The sequence below is a fragment of the Erigeron canadensis genome, chromosome 3 (assembly GCF_010389155.1).
Source record: "Erigeron canadensis isolate Cc75 chromosome 3, C_canadensis_v1, whole genome shotgun sequence".
Classification (NCBI taxonomy): Eukaryota; Viridiplantae; Streptophyta; class Magnoliopsida; order Asterales; family Asteraceae; genus Erigeron; species Erigeron canadensis.
In genome coordinates, this window is record NC_057763.1 from 40,303,874 (window position 1) to 40,323,822 (window position 19,949).

The 19,949-nt window shown below is 32.4% G+C and overlaps 3 protein-coding genes across 3 annotated transcripts; 1 reads left to right on the forward strand and 2 right to left on the reverse strand.

Moving 5' to 3' along the window:
- The first annotated feature begins 10,525 nt into the window (after positions 1-10,525).
- On the forward strand, positions 10,526-12,056 carry LOC122593787 (protein ELC-like). The gene has a single exon (XM_043766236.1). It carries the CDS (start codon positions 10,589-10,591, stop codon positions 11,705-11,707), a length of 1,119 nt encoding a protein of 372 aa, XP_043622171.1. The 5' UTR covers positions 10,526-10,588; the 3' UTR covers positions 11,708-12,056.
- Positions 12,057-12,617: 561 nt separating this feature from the next.
- On the reverse strand, positions 12,618-15,324 carry LOC122594407. Its single transcript, XM_043766870.1, has 3 exons — positions 14,293-15,324; positions 13,479-13,713; positions 12,618-13,101 (listed from the first exon to the last, which is right to left on the reverse strand). The coding sequence occupies exons 1-3, from the start codon at positions 15,318-15,320 to the stop codon at positions 12,883-12,885; spliced, it is 1,482 nt and encodes a 493-aa protein (XP_043622805.1). The 5' UTR covers positions 15,321-15,324; the 3' UTR covers positions 12,618-12,882.
- A 475-nt stretch (positions 15,325-15,799) lies between these two features.
- LOC122594283 (FCS-Like Zinc finger 3-like) lies at positions 15,800-17,387 on the reverse strand. Its single transcript, XM_043766755.1, has 2 exons — positions 17,152-17,387; positions 15,800-16,204 (listed from the first exon to the last, which is right to left on the reverse strand). The coding sequence occupies exons 1-2, from the start codon at positions 17,265-17,267 to the stop codon at positions 16,033-16,035; spliced, it is 288 nt and encodes a 95-aa protein (XP_043622690.1). The 5' UTR covers positions 17,268-17,387; the 3' UTR covers positions 15,800-16,032.
- Between the last annotated feature and the right edge of the window lie 2,562 nt (positions 17,388-19,949).

The window sequence follows — 19,949 nt, forward strand, 5'->3', positions numbered from 1 at the left end:
AAATCTTTCAAGAAATGATATTGTTTTTTGAACAAACAAACAACTCAGAAACAAACACGTTTCTAAACAAACACTATTTTGTAACCTAAATTACTACAAGAATTGGTCTATTGGATATATGGATAAGAAAAGTTTTGAACAGATATGATGAGTATATAACTTAGCTAGAAGGAATATATGGAAATGGGACGATGACCTGGTATGATACATAGATGCGTATATAGACCAGATGGCCATTGCCATAAAAGATAGGGTGGGATGGAATGTTTTGTAAACGTTTTTTTTTTTTCCATTTTTAGTCGGGGAATATTAGTTTGAAACTAGATGGCCGGTGCCATCATATCTGCATGATGTGATAGTAGAATCATATCAACCATATGATCATATACTGCGTAATAATGAAAAGAAAAACCAATCTAAGACACAAAAATAAAAACTTTTAAAGATATACTCGTTATCTAACTATTACTAGTATACTAACTAAGCTACTTAATTACTATATAACACCGTCTCCACCACTCACATAACTATTACTACTATGTACTTATCTTTTCGATCATTCGGTATGACCCATATATATATATATATGGGGATGAGAATATAAGGTTGTTAGGTACCTAAGCTTAGATGTAAGACACTTACATATTAATTTTTTAAACCATAAAAATCATGGGGGCCCGGACATTTATTCATTAAACAATAAATAATAAAATATTAGTATGTGAGGGTTCCGCACCTAAGCTTAGGTACCGGACAACCTTATATTCACTTTTCCCATATATATATATATATATATATATATAATATGAACGTGAGTATATATATATATATATATATATATATGTAGAGAAGTGTTTAATTAAACTTTTTGATATTATACCTCGTAATACTTATTATTTCAAATGTGTCGTTCAACATAAACAAATAAGCTTTGATGAATTAGCAAAAAAAAATTTTAAAAATAGAGGTCTGATATACATAAAACAAATTAAACATAGTATATTACTCGTACTTTCCAATTATTAATAAATTCAACATTTTCTTGATATATTGTTTACGACTAAAAATAGTAGTTGGGACTATAATTAAAGTTTGAATTTTGTTAATAACAAGTGTAAATGGTATCAATAACATATACGAGTATAAAAAGATATTCCCTCCATCCCATTTTAATTGTCATGTTGATTAACTTTGACTGTAAATAACTTTGTTTGTGTCATGTAACACTTGATATAAAATATATGAATGGATTGGGTTTTTAATGTATTTTTCGTTCATATAAGTTTCATCAACTAATATATAGCACAAACAAAGTTATTTACGGTCAAAGCTAGTCAACATGACACACTAAAATGAAACGGTTTACGTATATAAAAAGATGATACCATATGTATAAAAGCTTATCTCTAGCTAAATATATTGATAAATATATAAAACTTATTATACACACAAAAACGTACAACTCATGATGCTGTCATTAATTAACAACATCTTTTAGAGTTTTTATCATTTTACTTCAAATTTAACATTATTGTTTATATTAGATAAATATAAAAAAAAGATCAAATTACATTTTTATGACTCTTGCAATAATTAAACCTATAACGTTATAATTACTCAAATTATAAGTAGAAGATAGGGTGGGGTGAATGGAGGGACGGATCCAGAGTACTTTTTGTAAGAGGTCAAATTTAAAAGTCATATGTTATATTTAAGATGGTCTCGAAATTATTATGCCTAAAATGAGTCACTCGAAGAAGTCTCTACTAAATTTTGTATAAAATATCAAATAAATTGAGACATACTTAAACTAGAAGCTTAATACTTTGTTCACTTTTGCTTTAATAGAAAAAATGTTAAATCTTTATATATATATATATATATATATATATAAAACTAGTAAAATATAAGTCAAAATTTTAAAAGTCAATATATACTAAATAGTTTATAAAATGACGTTCAAATTTAATTATTTTTAAGAATATGGTTATTTCAAAAAAATAAAAATTAATGATAAGGTATTGAATTATTGTTATTATTTTAATATTTTTTTTTAAACAAAAAATCTACTTAAAAAATTTACGGGTCAAAGTGGTTGTCTATAAAGGTGTAAGGGTTAAAAAAGTTGTCTATAAATTCATAAAGTAAATATAACCACTTCTTTAAGTATAGGGGTTTAAAAGAAAAAACATACTTACATGTATGGTATGTTTTAAAAGTATATCATCTTCTTCCTTATCTCTTTGCAAACCTTACCCTTAAACACAACCACTATTAAAACATAAATTAATAAATCACTTCTACAATAAGCTTTTACCTACATAAAATATGTTTCTATATATTATTATTTATTTAGTATCTTTTCATTTTTAGTGGCAAAATTTTAAGTATAAATATAAAATAAATTTAAAAATTCTACATAGTAACAAAAAAAAAGGTAGGGGCATGTAACACCCCAATAATTTTAAGGTAATAAAAAACCCTATTTGTAACTTTGACATTAAAATAAGTGTCTAGTATTTTATTTTTGGATATGGGGTTAATTTAGTTGGAACTTCAACGGATAGCCGGTAAAATACCCACAAAAGTTTGAATGGGGCGTGGCATCCCCATAGTGTGTCAGCCAAGTCCTTCCCTTCCTTAGTCACGATTCCATTTTCTTCAAGAATTCTCCTCTAACCTTCTTCTCATTTCAATTCAATTAAATCCTAACCTTTCATGCAATCCAAGTAATCCATCCAAGAACTATAACATTAATCATCTTCAATTAAAATAGAAATTTAAAATTAGGGTTTGTGGTGTTAGTGGAGGTGATGGCCAAAAATCCAAGAGGAAAAAAAAGAGGAGGAGAAATTTGTGACCTAAATCTTAATTTAGTTTCTTGAATTCTTTAAGGTATTGATTTCTTAACCTAACTTCTTTTCCTTTCTAAGAATTAGGGTTCTTGAAAGGTAGAATTTGAGGATTTTGCTAGTAATGGGTTTTTTTTATATGATTTTTCCCCAAATTGTTGTATTTTATGAGTTAGTTATTGAGTTGCTTATTGAAATTTATTATAATGAGAATAATGGAAGTGAAATTTCAACTATGACAATGGTGAATTTGCTAGTTTAGTGATGTAATGTTGATAATGATGATGATTTCTGGAATTAATATGAGAATTTTGTAAGTAAGCAACTCAATGACTTAATGGGGTGATTAGGGGTTAGGAATGCTAGTGAATGGTTAGCTTGGCTATGTTGAAATAGCTAGGAATGTGAATATCGTCTTATATGAGTATTGTGATATCTTGATAGGTTGAAAGCTTGATTTGTTACTTTTGCGGTTATATTGATTTGTTTGTTGTGTCGCGAAGGAGGTGAGTATACTTGCATATCTTTGTATATTCGTCGGGTCAATTACCATATGATATTGAGCAGATTCCATGTGTGGTAATTGATTTGGCGTTAGTCCCATGTTTATGGTTGAGTTTGATTACAAGCCTAATTGGTGGCCATAGGCTCATGTAGAGCATTATTATTGTGATATTTGATTTGTGATTGTAATAATTTGTTTATATGGATCCATGTAATGCCTGACTCAAAGGTGAGTATTATGGATATGGCACGACGGTGTCATAGTACTCCATATGCAACAGTCCTTTGTGCATTGCCCTCCTTCGTTTATATGATTATATGCAAGCATATTCACTAAGCATTCGCTTACCTTTCAGTTGTTACCATTTTTATAGGTAGTTCCGGAAGAAAGAACTAGGTTGGATTGATTGGAAGCATTGTTTGGAAGTTGCTAGTTGATCTTGAAGGTATTTAGCCATTCATGGAAGAATGGCATTCTTTTGATTCGAAACTTAGATATCCCTCATCACTTTGGCTCTTGGTACATATTTGGATTTTGATGGTCATGTTTTGGTACATTTCTGTAAATGGTCAAGTGAAGGTCTTTTGAGTTTGCAAGTTTGTATATTTTGGTTTGGAAGGTGTCAAAATGGGTAATCGACCCATATAGTTGTGTAGACGAATGTGGATCATAGGGATATGGTAATTATGTTTATAATCATGTCAAATACTTGTCTAAATCTCTGAACTGTGTTTTATGAAGTTTGGTTTTGAAATTGGAAGGTTATAGGTTTGATCAAAGGTTGAAAAAAAAATATGTTGTGTTGTTGAACTGGTGCCCACTGCAGCGTAGTGGGGTGATTTTGGCCACTGCGGCGCAGTGGAAACTCTCTGGTCCGGGGTGCACTTTGCTCCCACTACGGCGCAGTGGGGGTTGCATCCACCCATTGCGACGCAGTGCGGACTTTCTGGTTTGCGTGGTGTTTTGCTCCCATTGTGGCGTAGTGGAGGATGTACCCCCCCACTGTGGCGCAGTGGGTATATACCGTAAAAAAAAAATAAAAAATTCTCGTTTCTTTCATATATCGAGTCTAGTCGTTTCAGGGCAATTTGCCCCCAATGCCTCCAAGCTAAATCCGCCGCTTATAAAAATATCTTTTAGGCTTGTAGCTAATATATATATAGCAATATAGTAATCAATGGCGGATGCAAAGCATTAGAGAGAGGGGAAAGTGACCCCAGCCACATTAGCCCAATATTAGCAATTTGATAGTAATTTTATCTAGATTTTAACCCCAAAATGAAAAAGAACCCAGCCTATAAAGTAAAAGAAAAAAAGAAAATGAACCCACCAGATTTTTGTAAATATTGGAAAAAGGATTATTGCAGTCTTACCCCTATAACTTCTGACAATATACATTATACCTTTTGATTTATTGGTTTTTAATTTGCAAAATCTAGAGGCATGATCAAAATAGATTAAAACATTTCTTTGTAGTCAATGACCTACTCTTTTGTTACGATTCTATGCGAATTTACGAAAAACAAATAAAACCTTCAAACCCCATTATTTTTAGTCTAACTAATTATGTTTTTATAAAGGTTCATGTGAATACTAGTTGAATTAGAAGAACCATACGAACTTATATAATATAAGTTGATGTTTATGTGTAAATGGTATATGTGAACATATTCGTTCATATAAGAATTATCAAGTTCTACTTATAATTACTTCTATACTCCATATATAAACAAATTACCCTTCTTCAAATTAAACAATCTACCTTTAAATTCCTTATTTTACCCTTTTAATTTACACTACCACCAAACACTTTAATCCTTGAAATATCAAAAATACCCTTAAGAAAACCTTAAGCCCAATTTGTCTCTCTTCCCTTCCCTGGAGATGCTCACATATTATACAAAAAACACATCCATACATTCCCCAGAACAAAATACACACATACATCCCCTCGGAACCATCTCCCTCTAAAACACACATAGCCACCGCCCCCCAAAACCATTGTCGTCTCCACCGTCTAAAACATATAAAGCCATAGGTACGGTGATCTGGTAATCGCGTGGGTACCACTAATTAACCAACGTTTTTTTTCCTATGCCCCGTCGCATCGCGCAGATACAAAGCTAGTATGTTCATATGAGAATGGTTATCAATAAAACTTACCCTATATATATATATATATATATATATATTATCATATATATGGATAAAGTATGCAAGAGTTTTTTTACATAAAAAAATCATCATCAAAATAAGTTGGTTAATTTGACTAGATCACAACATCTTAAAATTAATCATGTGCTATTTGTCTATTAATCTAATAACACAATTTTTTTCATTACGCCCTAGACATCAAAAACTCTGGACGGGTCTAGTTAATATTTACTAGTAAAAATGTTGTTCGACACATGTTTGACAAGTTAGATAGTTTGGTTGTTTTTAGCATAAAACTTTTTGCCCCCACCTTTTCAAAATCTTGGATCCGCGCGTGATAGTAATATATATAATTAATACATAAATCAATAATTCTCAAACCTGACTCAAGGTATATATGGATACGTTTCTTAGTTTGTGTAATTAATGAAGGGAGTTGTATATTAATAATTGTTTCGTTAAAATTGTTGACACATAAAAGATTATGTATCAAAAACTTTGCCATTATCAAACCAAAGGATGCATGTATCAACTTGGTGTTCAACACCCTCGATATATATATGATGCAAATTCGTACCAAAGCCAACGATATGGTATTTATTAATTATTATTTAACTCTCTATATCTCCACCTCTTTGTTACACCCGTCTTTCAACTTTTTATATTTTTAACCCGGCCCCTCCCTTTTCCTTGACTACGACAAACAATTACATCAATATGTCTAGGCTAATAATGACAGTGAGGAACTTATGATTATTATACTACAACTTGCAAAATATAACACTCAAAACCGTGTTTTTTTTAAAAAATTGTAAGCTTTTATGACTTAAATGTATGAAGATCTAATATTGTTAATATCGTAAATCCTGTGTCCAGTGTTGGACACGGGTCTAAAATCTAGTAATAATCTAAACTACTAATTTTGTGTTCAACATTGAACTTGAAACCTCCTCTCTATGAGACATGAACGTCTACTACTAAAACAAAACATTAACAAAGGAATACTAGTGCTACATGGTCAAGAGTTATACACGGAGATGGATTTTCCCTTTTTAAAAGCGGCCAATATCAAGAGTTATACGCAGTTATACGCAATGGCCGATCAAGGGATTAAAATTTATTTTACATTTAGCATTTAGCAATTTTTTAAGTTACTTAATGTTAGATATGGTCTTTATTAGTTAGTTTGTGTTTGTTGTATTGTCCCACATTGATAGAAGATAAAAGTCTAAGTAGGTTTATAAGTCTTGGTTTGATTGTCATATTTAAATAGCTTGAAAGATTATTTGGAGGGAAACTAAAATATATATATCTTTGCATCCTTTGTCAAGACCCGTTTTTGGGTGGTTATCAAAAACTGAATTTGGGTTGGTTTTTGACAGTTTAAAAACTGTCAAAACTCTTATATATAGAGGCAATAGGGGACGTATTTTATCTTATCTTTTCTTCTTCTATTTCTCTGATACAAACACATATTCACAATGTTCATAGAAAAAGATTAAAAAACGCTGTTTAATCTTTTGTATTTGGGGTGAATCCTGAGAGAAAACTAGTCTGAATCCACCAGCGTTTATAGTAGGGGCTAATATTCCTTAAGGATAGTGATAATCACGTCCTCAATTTGGTTCATATATTTTCTATTTCTTTAATTTTCTGTATTCATAAAAACCAAATTTCTAACACTTAACACAACTTATGTTTTGAGTTGAAGCAAAACAAATATGAGGGGTTATTTACTCTAAGGAACTCTATACATAAATTGGATGTAAACTTAATATATTTCATAAAAAGTTAATATAATCTTACGTATAAAAAAGTCATCAAACAAAGACAACAAACAAGAATACGTTAGTCAGTGTATAAAAAATATGGATAGCTAAATTAATAATTAGGTTATAAGAAATCAAGACATTTGTATTGCTACTATTTATTTGGCATCTCTATAGCCTCTGTATTGTGTGACTATTAAAAACTACTAGCATAGTAGCATCTCGTTAGTTTTGTCCGGTTGTGACTAATATGCATGATAATGTGTAAAAAGAGGGTTATAATTAAGGTATTATACTACAAAGTTTATTTTTTAACATATACGAGTATTTTTAATTAAAATATATTGTTATGTTTTTTAATTTATAATAATTTATATTTCTGTTTCAATAATTTTCTTTTGTTTTGACGTATCGATGATGTGTAAAATTTAATAATTAGAACTTCAAATACAAAAGTAAAAAATTATAATGTGCTAAAAATTAAATTTGAGTTTTAAACTTTCTTTGCTGCTAAAAAAAGTTAATTAAATTGTTAACCACCATACTCACCGTCCAAACTCCAAACGCCTTTAAAAACAAAAAAAAAAAAAAATTCCCATAAATTTCAAATTAATACCGCATCAAAAGAATTTCTCTCCGACCTTGATTTTTCCGATCAAATCAACAAAATGGTCCACCCATCACCACCGTCACCACAATCATCACCCACCGCACAATTCTTAACTTCTGTCTTATCACAATCTAGCCCCTTTGCTCTCCCTTACGCCAAAGACATCAAATGGCTAATCCATCAACACCTCGTTACTTTAACAGAATCTTTCCCTTTATTTGACCTTAAAATCGCTACTTTCACTTATTTTAGTAATCATATGATAAAAAGAGAAAAAAGTTTCAAGAATCCATTTATTTTAGTAATGGGTACAATCTTTAAAGAAAAAAACATTTTTTAGACATAAACTATAACTCCTCATATTTTGGAAAAAGTTTAAAATATTGAGAGATGAAAAGGCCAATTCAAATTTTTTTAAAAAAAAAAAATAAAAAATCATAGAAATTCATTTAATCTAGCTAGTAAGTTGCAACAAGGTATACAATTACACGAGTTTGAGTTTACATGTAAGGAGTACAAATCCAATCTGCCCATTTGATATTACAATCGTTATTCCTACTATAATTCGCACCTGCGAATATTTGAGTTGTGCCGAGTGCCTAGAAGCCTATGAGATCAGCTGAACAGGCGTATTGGTTATCAATTTGGGCTTTTTATACAATCAAATTAAAGAAACTATAAAAAATAAGAAACCATAAATTAACCAAAGTAACAAACACCCCTAACAGCTGCAAGTTTGTCATAAATTGACTAGAAAATTTTTATTCTGTTAGCAAAGCTATTGCATGCGATGATAAATGTCAGGAAACTTTGTTTTGCGTTCAATGCATCAAGGAACAATGAAAATAAGTTTTTTGGTCATAGTCTATAAATGATCGTTATATCCACGGATGATTATTTATTTATTTTTTACTAAATCATGTTTTAAGTTGAATTTTAAAGATGGAAATGACTTGGTATAGAAATCAAATAAACGACTACTATGGAATGGACAAGTGTAAAAGTAGTTTGTACGAGTATTAGATTAGAAAACTTTTTAGTTAATTAAAGGGATAATGACACTGGAATGTAACCAACTATGACCAAAAGGTTATGTAATGTAACCAATTACTAGACTAGCTATGTAGTATAACCACCTTTGCTTTTTGGGTTATGAAATATAAGCAACCGGATAGAAAACAAGTTGTCGGTTACCACTTTCATTTTTATTCTCTTGTTATTGGGATAATGGTAACGGAATGTAACCAACTATGACCTAAAGGTTATGTAATGTAACTAACTACTCGTCTAGTTATGTAGTGTAACCACCTTTGCTTTTTGAGTTATGTAATGTAAGCAACCGGATGGGAAACAAATTGCCGGTTACCACTTTCATTATTATTCTTTTTTTATTTAAAAAGGAGAGTCACGTGTCACATATATTAAGAATATATATATATATATATATATATATATATTCTAATTATTTATATATAAATAGTTATAGAATATACACCTCTTCTCTTTATCTCTTTCTTTTTTCACTTTCACCTCCAGTCACAACCACCACCCTTCAACCACCATTACCACCGATTTTGATTTTGAAGATTTCGATCTGGCGGTTTTGATTTTGAAGATTCCGACAACAAGCGACCTTTCTTTTATATCAATTTGAGTTTGAAGATTTGTGGGCTTTATTGAGAAATCAAATTTGTGTGTAAATGGCTAGATTAATAGATGGATATTTATCGAGTAGATGGTGAATGACAACAGCAAAGAACAACACTAGATTATGTCGATAGTGAAGAACAACATCAGATTCCGACGACAAATTCCAGCAATAGTGAATAATAGCAATAGATTTCGGCAACAGCAGCAGTAGCAGATCCCACCAACCAGCAACAGATTCCGGCAACACTGAACAACATTAGTGGATTCTGTGGACATGATCGGACTTTTTTGAGCTTTTGCATCATTCGTTGAGCCATTGCCATTCGGATCTTTGACAATAGTTGTGGAATCCAATAAAGCAAAACCCATTGAGATATCTGATCATGGTATAGTGTGGTGATTAATATTATAGAATGAATCGGCGTGGTGAAACCATTTGTCTACGACGGCGAAGGAGAAATTTATATAGTTATAGATATATAATGATAGATAGAAGATGATATATTGATTGATGATACGATGAATCAGGTGGGTTAATATATTTGGGTTTAGATTCTTACTTTGGGTTGTGTTGCATAGTCAATGTGATGAAATGAAGAAGATAAAATAAGCAAAAGCAATGAATAATTTTATAATTTTATTTTTTTTAGTGGAATTACAAAGGTGGTTACACTACATATCTAGTTGAGTAGTTGGTTACATTACATAACCCTTTGGTTATAATTGGTTACATTCCGGTGTCATTTTTCCTAACTTTATTTTTGGCTTAACCGGATGGAAATTTGCAATAGCAGGTAACTTACATGACATAACCTAAAAAATAAAGGTGGTTACACTATATAGCTAGTCAAGTAGTTGGTTACATTACATAACCTTTTGGCCATAGTTGGTTACACTCTGGTGCCATAATCCCTTAATTAAATCATCAAACATCATAAATCATAATCACCATCCAAACGCCTTTTAAGGAAAAAAAAAACCCGGAAATTCCAAATCAAAACCGCCACCCCTCTTCCCACCTCTATTTTTCCGATCAAATCAACAAAAAATGGTCCACCCACAACCACCGTCACCACCCACCGTACAATTCTTAAATTCCGTCTTATCACAGTCTAGTCCCTTGGCTCTCCCTTACGCCGAAGACAATAAATGGCTAATCCGTCAACACCTCGTTACTCTAACGGAATCTTCCCCTTCACTTGACCTTAAAATCGCTACTTTCACTCATAACGACGGCCGTTCCGTTAACCTTCTTCAACTTGACGGAACTGTCCCTATGGTTTTTAAAAACGTTACTTATAACATCCCTGTTATTATCTGGCTTATGGAATCCTACCCTCGTGACGCCCCTCTTGTCTTCGTGAATCCCACGCGCGATATGGTTATTGAAAGGCAACATTCTTTTGTTAATCCTTGTGGTTTGGTTTCTATTGATTATTTGCTTAATTGGGTTTATCTTAGCTCTAATCTTGTTGATTTAGTTCATCGTTTGTCTCATTTTTTCGCTATCGATCCCCCGTTATATTCACAATGTAGACCTAGTGTAAGTCTAACCCCTAGTTTAAACCCTGAACTTAGTTCTAGTCTGGCCGAGTCGGTACGGCCTCGGACGGAGGACCCGGGGGAGGTTTATAGGTGGAATGTGATAGATAAGCTGGTGGTGGATGTATTTAGGGATGTGGAGGAATTGAGGAAGAAAAGTGAGGTTGAAATGGAAGGAATGTTTAAGGCGCAATCGGTGTTAAGGCAACGAGGAGAGGAGATAACGAAAGGGTTGAGAGAGATGCATCACGAAAAAGAGGCCTTGGAGCAGCAGTTACAGATGGTTTTGATGAATATTGATGTGTTTGAAGAATGTGTGAAAGTGAACAAAGAGGAGTTGTTGAATGTTGTTGATGTGGACGAGGCGTTTGAGCCGGTGGATGTGCTGTCCAAACAGATGTTGGAGTGTACGGCCGCTGATCTGGCTATTGAAGACGTGGTTTATGCGATTGATAAAGTTGTTCAACAAGGGGTGATAGCTTTTGATGTTTATTTGAAACGGGTGAGGTCATTGTCGCGTGAACAGTTTTTTCATCGGGCGACTGCTGCTAAGGTTCGGGATGTTCAGATGCAAGCTCAAGTTACTAGTATGGCCTCCAGGGCATCGGCTTCGTATGTCGTTTGAACGGTCATTCGTTGGTTGTCGTATTGTGGTATGTGCAGCTTCACTTTCATGATAGAGTTTATATAAAAAATTGCGTTATCTTTGTTAATTCATTTCATATTTAGTTTTAAAGACTTGTTATAGAACAACAAAATTGAATTACTTTAGCTCCTTATTGCTAGCATAAATAATACAGTAGTGTAACTGGAAGAGCTTTTTGAAAGGGAGTATGTGGTTTTCGATATTGCAAATGAGATAATCAGATGTAATGAAACTTCCTGCAGAATATAGTATTTGGATGTGATTCGATTGGGTTAACTTGTAATTATCTCTTTTGGTGGTATCTAGTGTTTAGTAATAATTCTGATTATCTAATGAAGTAGTATTAGATACATAATGTAATTAAGTAAATTTGCTTTTCCATCTAATTGTTACTTTGGTTGCAACCTAGTATCAAACTGACTGTCTGATCGCTAAACATTCAAATTATCATTAGCACAAGAGTAGGTTATCTAGACACTAGAAACTGATTACAGGTTTAGGGTTCATTACTTGGATAGTCTGTTTCAAAACATATATCTAGACTTCTTTAGACATGCTAAACCTCGTATACATAGTTTGTATGATTTAGAGTGTCTTATTACTCATTTGTCGAAGCTAAGGCACAATGTTGCTGGTATATCACAATGTTAAAATATACAGGTTTCATAATGGATGGGTTGTGAGGATGTGAGTCAAAACGGGCTTGCTTGGGTAAGTCAATAAAACGATTTAGTAGGCTTATTTCAAACCAGTGTTTATAAAATTACATTTTACGAGTATGACTTATAAATAGACAAGCACATAGTTAAAAGTAAAGATAAATATAGAACTTTAAAGTTGCAGCAAAGTTAACGACAAACATAGATGCGTTCGGGGAAAAAAAGCATATGCATCAATAGTTCGTAATAACAACTTCAAAGTAAACCACGTATAATGTACAAGGGAGCTTACAGATGATTTGATTCGAGTTCAATAGTTACTAACTAATCTACCTACCTGTACATCAACCAATAAATGGGAACTTGTCAAAAAGTGGCTGAAAACTGCTTCAGGATTCACTGTAAGATATGGGATTCATGATGGATTTTTGTGTATCATCGTTTCTTTTGGAATAATGCTTAAAACAACATTGAGACTGTTTTGCCTCATATAAGTCAAACAGTCAATTGGGTTGGTAGGTGATGAATGTTTTGCACCATGGAGATAGGAAGCTCGTCGCTGTTTCGTCTTTGGTGCATTTGTTTTTGTACTGCTTTTATTGCAGCTACTCTAGCTGCATTAGCTGCCCGATTGGCGGAGATAACCACACTGTTCACTTTTTCGTCCATTTTGGCAGTTGCATCATATGCTTTCTCTGCTGCTCGTCTTGCCTCCTGATATAACCAAAAACCAAGTTAAAACTTTCCCGCAAAGGCGCAAAAATGCAAGAAAATGAAGTGAAAAATGGAAAGTTCGAGTGTGTGGGTGGGTAGCAGATCAACATGGATTCGTTAACGGGTTATTTAAAGCAGGGGTTAGAACATGCCGGGTTGATCAAATTTGTCCATTTTTCCTATATAATAAGTCAATGTGCGGAATATGATTACTCAGACCGAGTCATTTTATGCATTAAAAATACACTTTGGGTGACTTATAAGCTTTTTGACAGATTAGAGATAAAGTATAACCAAGCATTCATATGTAAATGGACTGAAAAATATCAATTCCTGAAAGTATGATAACAAATGCAAGATAGTCAGAGATGCATTACCTGAATGGCATTAAGCACTTTGGCACGATAATCAGGATGTGGTGGTGAGATCTCAAGAACACCATTCTGCCAGTGCCCAGATTGCGTTTCCCCATTTCTGAAAGTGTAGACACCGAATCCTTGCCTTTTTCCTTCATGCCAAGATCCTTCATATCTATGTCCATTTGAAAAACTATACACGCCAAAACCATGCATTTTGTCTGCAAAATACTCTCCAGCATATATATCCCGATTCCTGCAAAAGAAAAACCATTTGAAATTATAATCCACGGTATTTGATATGTGGCACAACTCTTAAACATGTAAATTTTTTGTGAGGGTAAAGTTGTCAACACATATAAAAAAATTTGTGTCGCATGAAGGGATTGACCCTGTATTTGTTTTTGAAATGATTAATATGTGCTACATTTTGGTAACAAAAACCATATTGGATAAATGATTTAGAAGGCTGTGAGGACAGGGCTACAATTACACACTGGGTGACTTCTGACCCCCTTGACCCGTTTCATTTCTACTTATTTCTACCAATCTTTTTCCATATTTGTGTTTTTTTATTTTACCCATTAGTGATTTCGTATTACCCATATAGACCCACTCATAAATGAATTATCAAAAATTGCCACCTAATGATCTAAGCATTAACCACTGGGCGACTTTTGACCCCCTTGACCCGTTCCATTTCTACCAATCCTTTTTCTTGATTTTGTTTATTTGACCCATTAGCGAGATAGCATCACCCATATCGACCCATTCATAAGTGAATTATCAAAAAAATCCACTAAATGATCTAAGCAATAATGACTAAAGATATTACCTGAAATGGTAGTAACCAAGACCATGTTTAACACCCCACCTAAATTCGCCTGCATAACGACTACCATCTTCACAACTATGAACTCCACATCCATGGCTACGACCATTAGACCATTCACCAGCATAAACGTCACCAGTATAGAACCTATAAATACCCAACCCATGCCTTAACCCTTGTCGATATTGACCTCTATACCGACTTCCCTTCACCCATGTTTCAACCCCATAACCATCATACATTCCATCAATCCAATCACCTTCATACCTCCCACTCATGTAATAATAATAAACGCCACAACCCGAACACTTTCCCTTATGAAACTCACCTTCATACACATCTCCATTACTATATGCTTGCACCCAACACCCTGAATTCACTCTCTTCTTGTTCCCTTTTGCTTTTGACCCAATTGACCAAAAAACCGGCAATGGAGGTCTAGAAGAATGGGAAGATGAAAGTAACTTAACCCGAAATGATCTAGCAAGTAATGTTCGGATAGAAGGGAGTTTAGGGAGGCCAAGATTTAACGAAAACAATAATGCTGAAGAAAATGCCAAAGCAGATAAGAAATCAAGCACAAACGAATGACTGGGGTGAGAAACTAAGAAGTAGAAAAAAGGGACAGATAACACAAGAATTAACCGTAGATGATTTTGAAGACGTCTAAGGTAACAAAGACGGCGTAGGAGGTGAATTATAATGGCTTTAGTACCGGAAAACCTCTTTGGGTAATTATTTTCGGTACAGAACGTTGAATTGGAGGAGAAATTGGTTGCTAATGGTGTATCTATATGATCATGGTCATTCTTGATTATGATTTCGTGTTGGTGATTAGAATTTGCATTTGTCACCTTGGTAGTAAAATTTGCACCATTTGGTTTTGATGGTAATACTAATAACAAAGGAGAAGAAGAGGATGGTGATGATGGATGGTCGGACGATATCGAACAAGAGATTGTTGTTCTGTGATCGGAAGAGACACCAATGCTATCTTTTCCTATATGAAATTCGGGTTTTTTCTGATGCATTAAATCTGATCATGTGAAGTTAAGGACTTTTTGTCAATGAACTTGTTCATGATTGTTTGTTTGTTTGAGGAAATTAATTTTTTGTTATCTTGATAAAGATTTTTGATATTGAAGCAAGATTTTCTGATGAAATTGTAATCTTATTTTTGTCCACAAACTTAAAGATTCATAAAGAGAACATATTGTGAAGTAGAGCGGATTCTACGTTTGATTTAATGGTGTGTGCGCCATGATTAAATTTGAAGCAAGGAGCCACTTCTATTTTATTCATCTTCTTTCTTTCAATCTTTCTTTCTTTCTTTAATAAGATACATATCCTATATATGTTTCTAAATGAAAGACTAATTAAACAAAAACATTATTTGTTTACCGGCCATTTACCAAAAACAAGTACAGTCTATATTACTCAAATATCAAATGGTTATTAATTACTTTATTTCGGTGAATTACTGCCAAACACTTAGAAACTTGAAAGACTAGCTACTTAATTATCCATCATTTGATTCATTTGGGTGCCACATACAAGACAGTTTATATATGCTCAACCAATCATGGTTTCCAAGATCAAAGTTGGAGATCTTTCAATGAACTATGAAGGCCAAGCTTAATTCGTCTCATATCTCTCTTTATACTTAACCAGAATCATCACCAGAATATATATAACACCAAACTAGACCACAAGTTTAGGTTTTGATATGATTTTGCTCTACTTTTAAGCCACCACAAGAGTTCCACTTTGTATACTAGAACTACTAGTAGTGCTTGTAGGATTCTTGATTTCAGAAGTATGTTTCTTGGAAAGTCTTCTACATCTCTTCTCTCTTGCCTCATCAATTCCAATTTGTTCTTGTCTACATTCTTGGCTACAAAATGGAGTGTTCCCTCTGTAACCACATTCAAAAAGATTCTCAATATAGGAATTCACATGGTACACATAAAATTGTACATACTACAATTATATTATAAGAATAATAAAGTACTTTGTGGCATTCTTAAGATTAAAAAGAAAGGTTACAATATTTTTTAGTTGATACTATACAAGTTGATTTACATTAGAATAATTGAAATGGAATCTATATAGCACAAATATTGATGCACAATCACACACATATGATAGTATCAAAGTATACCCTTTATAAACAAATATACTTTGACACTAGATGCCGGGGCGAAACTTGAACGAAAGTATTGGAGGGATCTAAAAAAGTTTGGGGTTCTAAGTTTTCCCTTTTTTCATCTATGTTTTGTATCTGAGGAGATAAAAACACATAAAAACTTTTTATTTATCCTTAAATAATATATAATATATTGTTAAATATGGTCTAAAAACTTCCTTTGGTCCTTCGTATCTTCGCCAAATTTTAATCGTACACAATCATGTGTATTTTACACGTAAGTTGTTGCATACGATTAGCAAAAATATATACTACTGTGTACATATCATATATTTTCCTCAAGTATAGATAGCATATTAAGGGCTCCAAATAGCTTATTTTTAAGAAGTTGTTTAAAATATAAAATCCAAATAAATGTATATACTAGCTAGAAGCTTAAACTTTATTTTGAGAATAACAATAAAGAACTGAAAGAGCCATTCCAAAAAAAAAAGTACTTAAGTACATCAAATGCACATGGGACAACTCTTTATCAAGTCACAACTATTTGTTTGTCTAGCTTAGCTATCAGCTATGTATGCATCACAGTAGTAAAGACAACACTTTTATGCTGTAGAAGCAACATTGTCATGGTTCAACTAATAATGCATAATGTACAATCCGTTGATGCATGAATATGAAGAGAAAAGAGAAAAAATAACTGAATAAAAAAATACCTGTACATATAGATATCACTGGTATGATCCAATGTTTTGGAGCAAAGGTTACAGGCTTCAAGAAAATGTGGCTGCTCTTGATCACACCCGGCGTAAGATAACATAGCAGCCTTCATTGTTATTACTATATATATTTTTTAATTAATTAAGAATCTGAACTAATTAGGTTATGGTGGTTGCTAAAATGAGCCTAGCTAGCTAGATGGAGCAAGTTCAATTATTTTGTGAGAAGGAATTGCAGATGGATTGTTTGATGCAAACAAAGGAGGGAGGAGGATATTTATTTACGGAGAATATTATTAGAGTAGAGGGTGGGGCCCGGAGTATATTCTTGACACGTGTGATAAGGCAAGATGGGCCACTCGTCTTAAGGTGGTATGTAGTGCAGGTTTCCTTTTTTATGAACCCAAGGGGATGAATCTTTTTAGTTTTGCTTTTTAGGCTTCAAGTTTTCATTAAATAAACTTTTATTTTTAAGGAATATTATTTTTGCTTTGTCATTAAGTTATTTTCTAATAAAAAAAATTATATACGAGTATCTTTTAACTCTTGTTTATTAAAAAACATATATTAGGTTTATAAAATCAATATTATTCGACTTGGCCGGAAAAGTCTTCAACTCAAGTGATCTGGCTTAGATATTTCGTTGATCGCATGTGAGTTATTTTGATCACCACCAAAATATTTATCTAATGTTTAAACAAGAGAGTTTTATATGTACGCAGATTGTTTGAAGGCCAGTTTGGTCCCAACGTACAAGAAATTAAGAGTGGCAATTTTTTGGCTTGTTTTTGCTTTTCAAAATTCGTGTTTGTTTGGGTTGTATATAGATGAATGATAATAAGAGTGAAAAGCAAGTTCGTAAGATGCAGATTGTTGTGTTAGGTTGATGGGTAAGCAATTAATTTGTGAGTTGGGATTTTCAAATTACGTGTAAGAAAGAACCTTGAATAAGTAAAATACAAAAAAAAAAAGAGAACATATGGAGGGGGCATGGGGGCAGTGGGTCAGTGGCCAGGAATGGTTGGTTGGGAGGGGCATGGGCATCGGGTTATGTCTACCACCTCCTCACTGTCTCCATTCGTCCTCCTTAATTAGCTAGCCACATACGACAAATTCCGTTTTTGTGTTATGTACAGCATTACCATAGTCCATAGCTATGTTCAATGTTAGTTAATTGTATATCAAAGTGCATTTATATTTGATTCTTATACAGTTATACCTATAATAATAACTTTTTAATAAAGAAATAGTTTATCTTTGAGTTGTGAGTGAGGTGACAAGGCTTTGTCTCCCGAAGACTAACAAGTGAATAAATACTTTCACGGATTGTATATAAGGAACTATGAGTAGTTTTATAATATCGGTATGCATTCGTGTAATATATCAAAAAATGCTAACTAATGGGATGATTTTTGATACTAAACCGGTTGGTATCCAAACCACTAATACTCAAACGGTTTAATTTTCTAACATTGTTGATGTTACAATAAAACAATAGTCATTACGAGTTGCTGTGTCATAGATTCTCAATAATGATTTGCGTGCTCACACACTCAAATTATTATTATTATTATTATCATATAAATATATAAAATAAATTGAGATCAATTATGTCAAATCTATAATGACAAACTAAGTTTTTCCAAGATAATATATGTAAATGAAGAATAATAATTGACAAAGATATCCAAGTGGTACTCTGATATTATTTAACTAGGGGGGCGGGACTTGAAATTATCGTGTTTCTATTTGTTATTTGGAAAACGATCGCTACATAATATTTTTTAGTCATATATAACACTGTATTCATTATATAACTGTACAGTACAGTATGCATATATTATTGTGCATGGCAAAAAGATATCATGTAAGGATCACCTTCTTTGTTATTTATGTATCTCACTTAACAAATAAAATTCTGCTAATCATATCAAATACAAATCAAAATCCCCCCCAAAAAAGTGTTAAACTAAACAAAAAAAAACCATTAAAAAGATAAACTAATTAAAATCAAAATGGTTTAATTTTAACATAAACCCTCAAAGAAAAATATTTGGAGCAAAAAAATCAATAAAATTTGTCATATCAAATATAAAATAAAATCCTAAAACAAAAGTGTTAAAAAAACCATTAGAGTGAACTAATTAAAGTCATAATGATTCAGTCCTAACATGAACCCCAAAAAAATATATTTTAAAAAAAAAGTCTAATAATATAAAATCAATCAAATCTTAATATAGGCTAGTCAAGGCCCAATAAATAGTTCTATTAAGATGGGGAAAAAAATCTGAAAAAAGTACATAGGGTGGGACTTGGACCAACCACCTATTCCTTAAGAAGCAATAGCTCAACCACTTCATCTAAAGCAATCTTTGTTTTATAATTCACAAAGGTTTTATATAGACTGAAGTTTTTAGAGGCACAAAATGACAAAATTAACATTGTTCACATCCATTTTTTTTTTATTAAAAAAAGTAAATATTGTTATAAAGTATTATAAAATGAAAGATATAAAAGAAAAACCAATAAGGTTTATAAATAAATTTTAACTAATCATAAAGTGACAAGTGGCTAAAATAGAGTGACTCCCTTAAATCATGACACCACCCTAGGTTGTTATTTTATGTGACTTTTTCTTTTAAAATTTTTTTTTTTTCATTAACTCACCTCCTTAAAGGTTGTGGATGTGAGTGGTCTAAGAAGCAAGAGCTCAACCATTCCATCTAAAGCAATCTTTATTTTATAATTCACAAAGGTTTTATATATACGGAAGTTTTTAGAGGCACAAAATGACA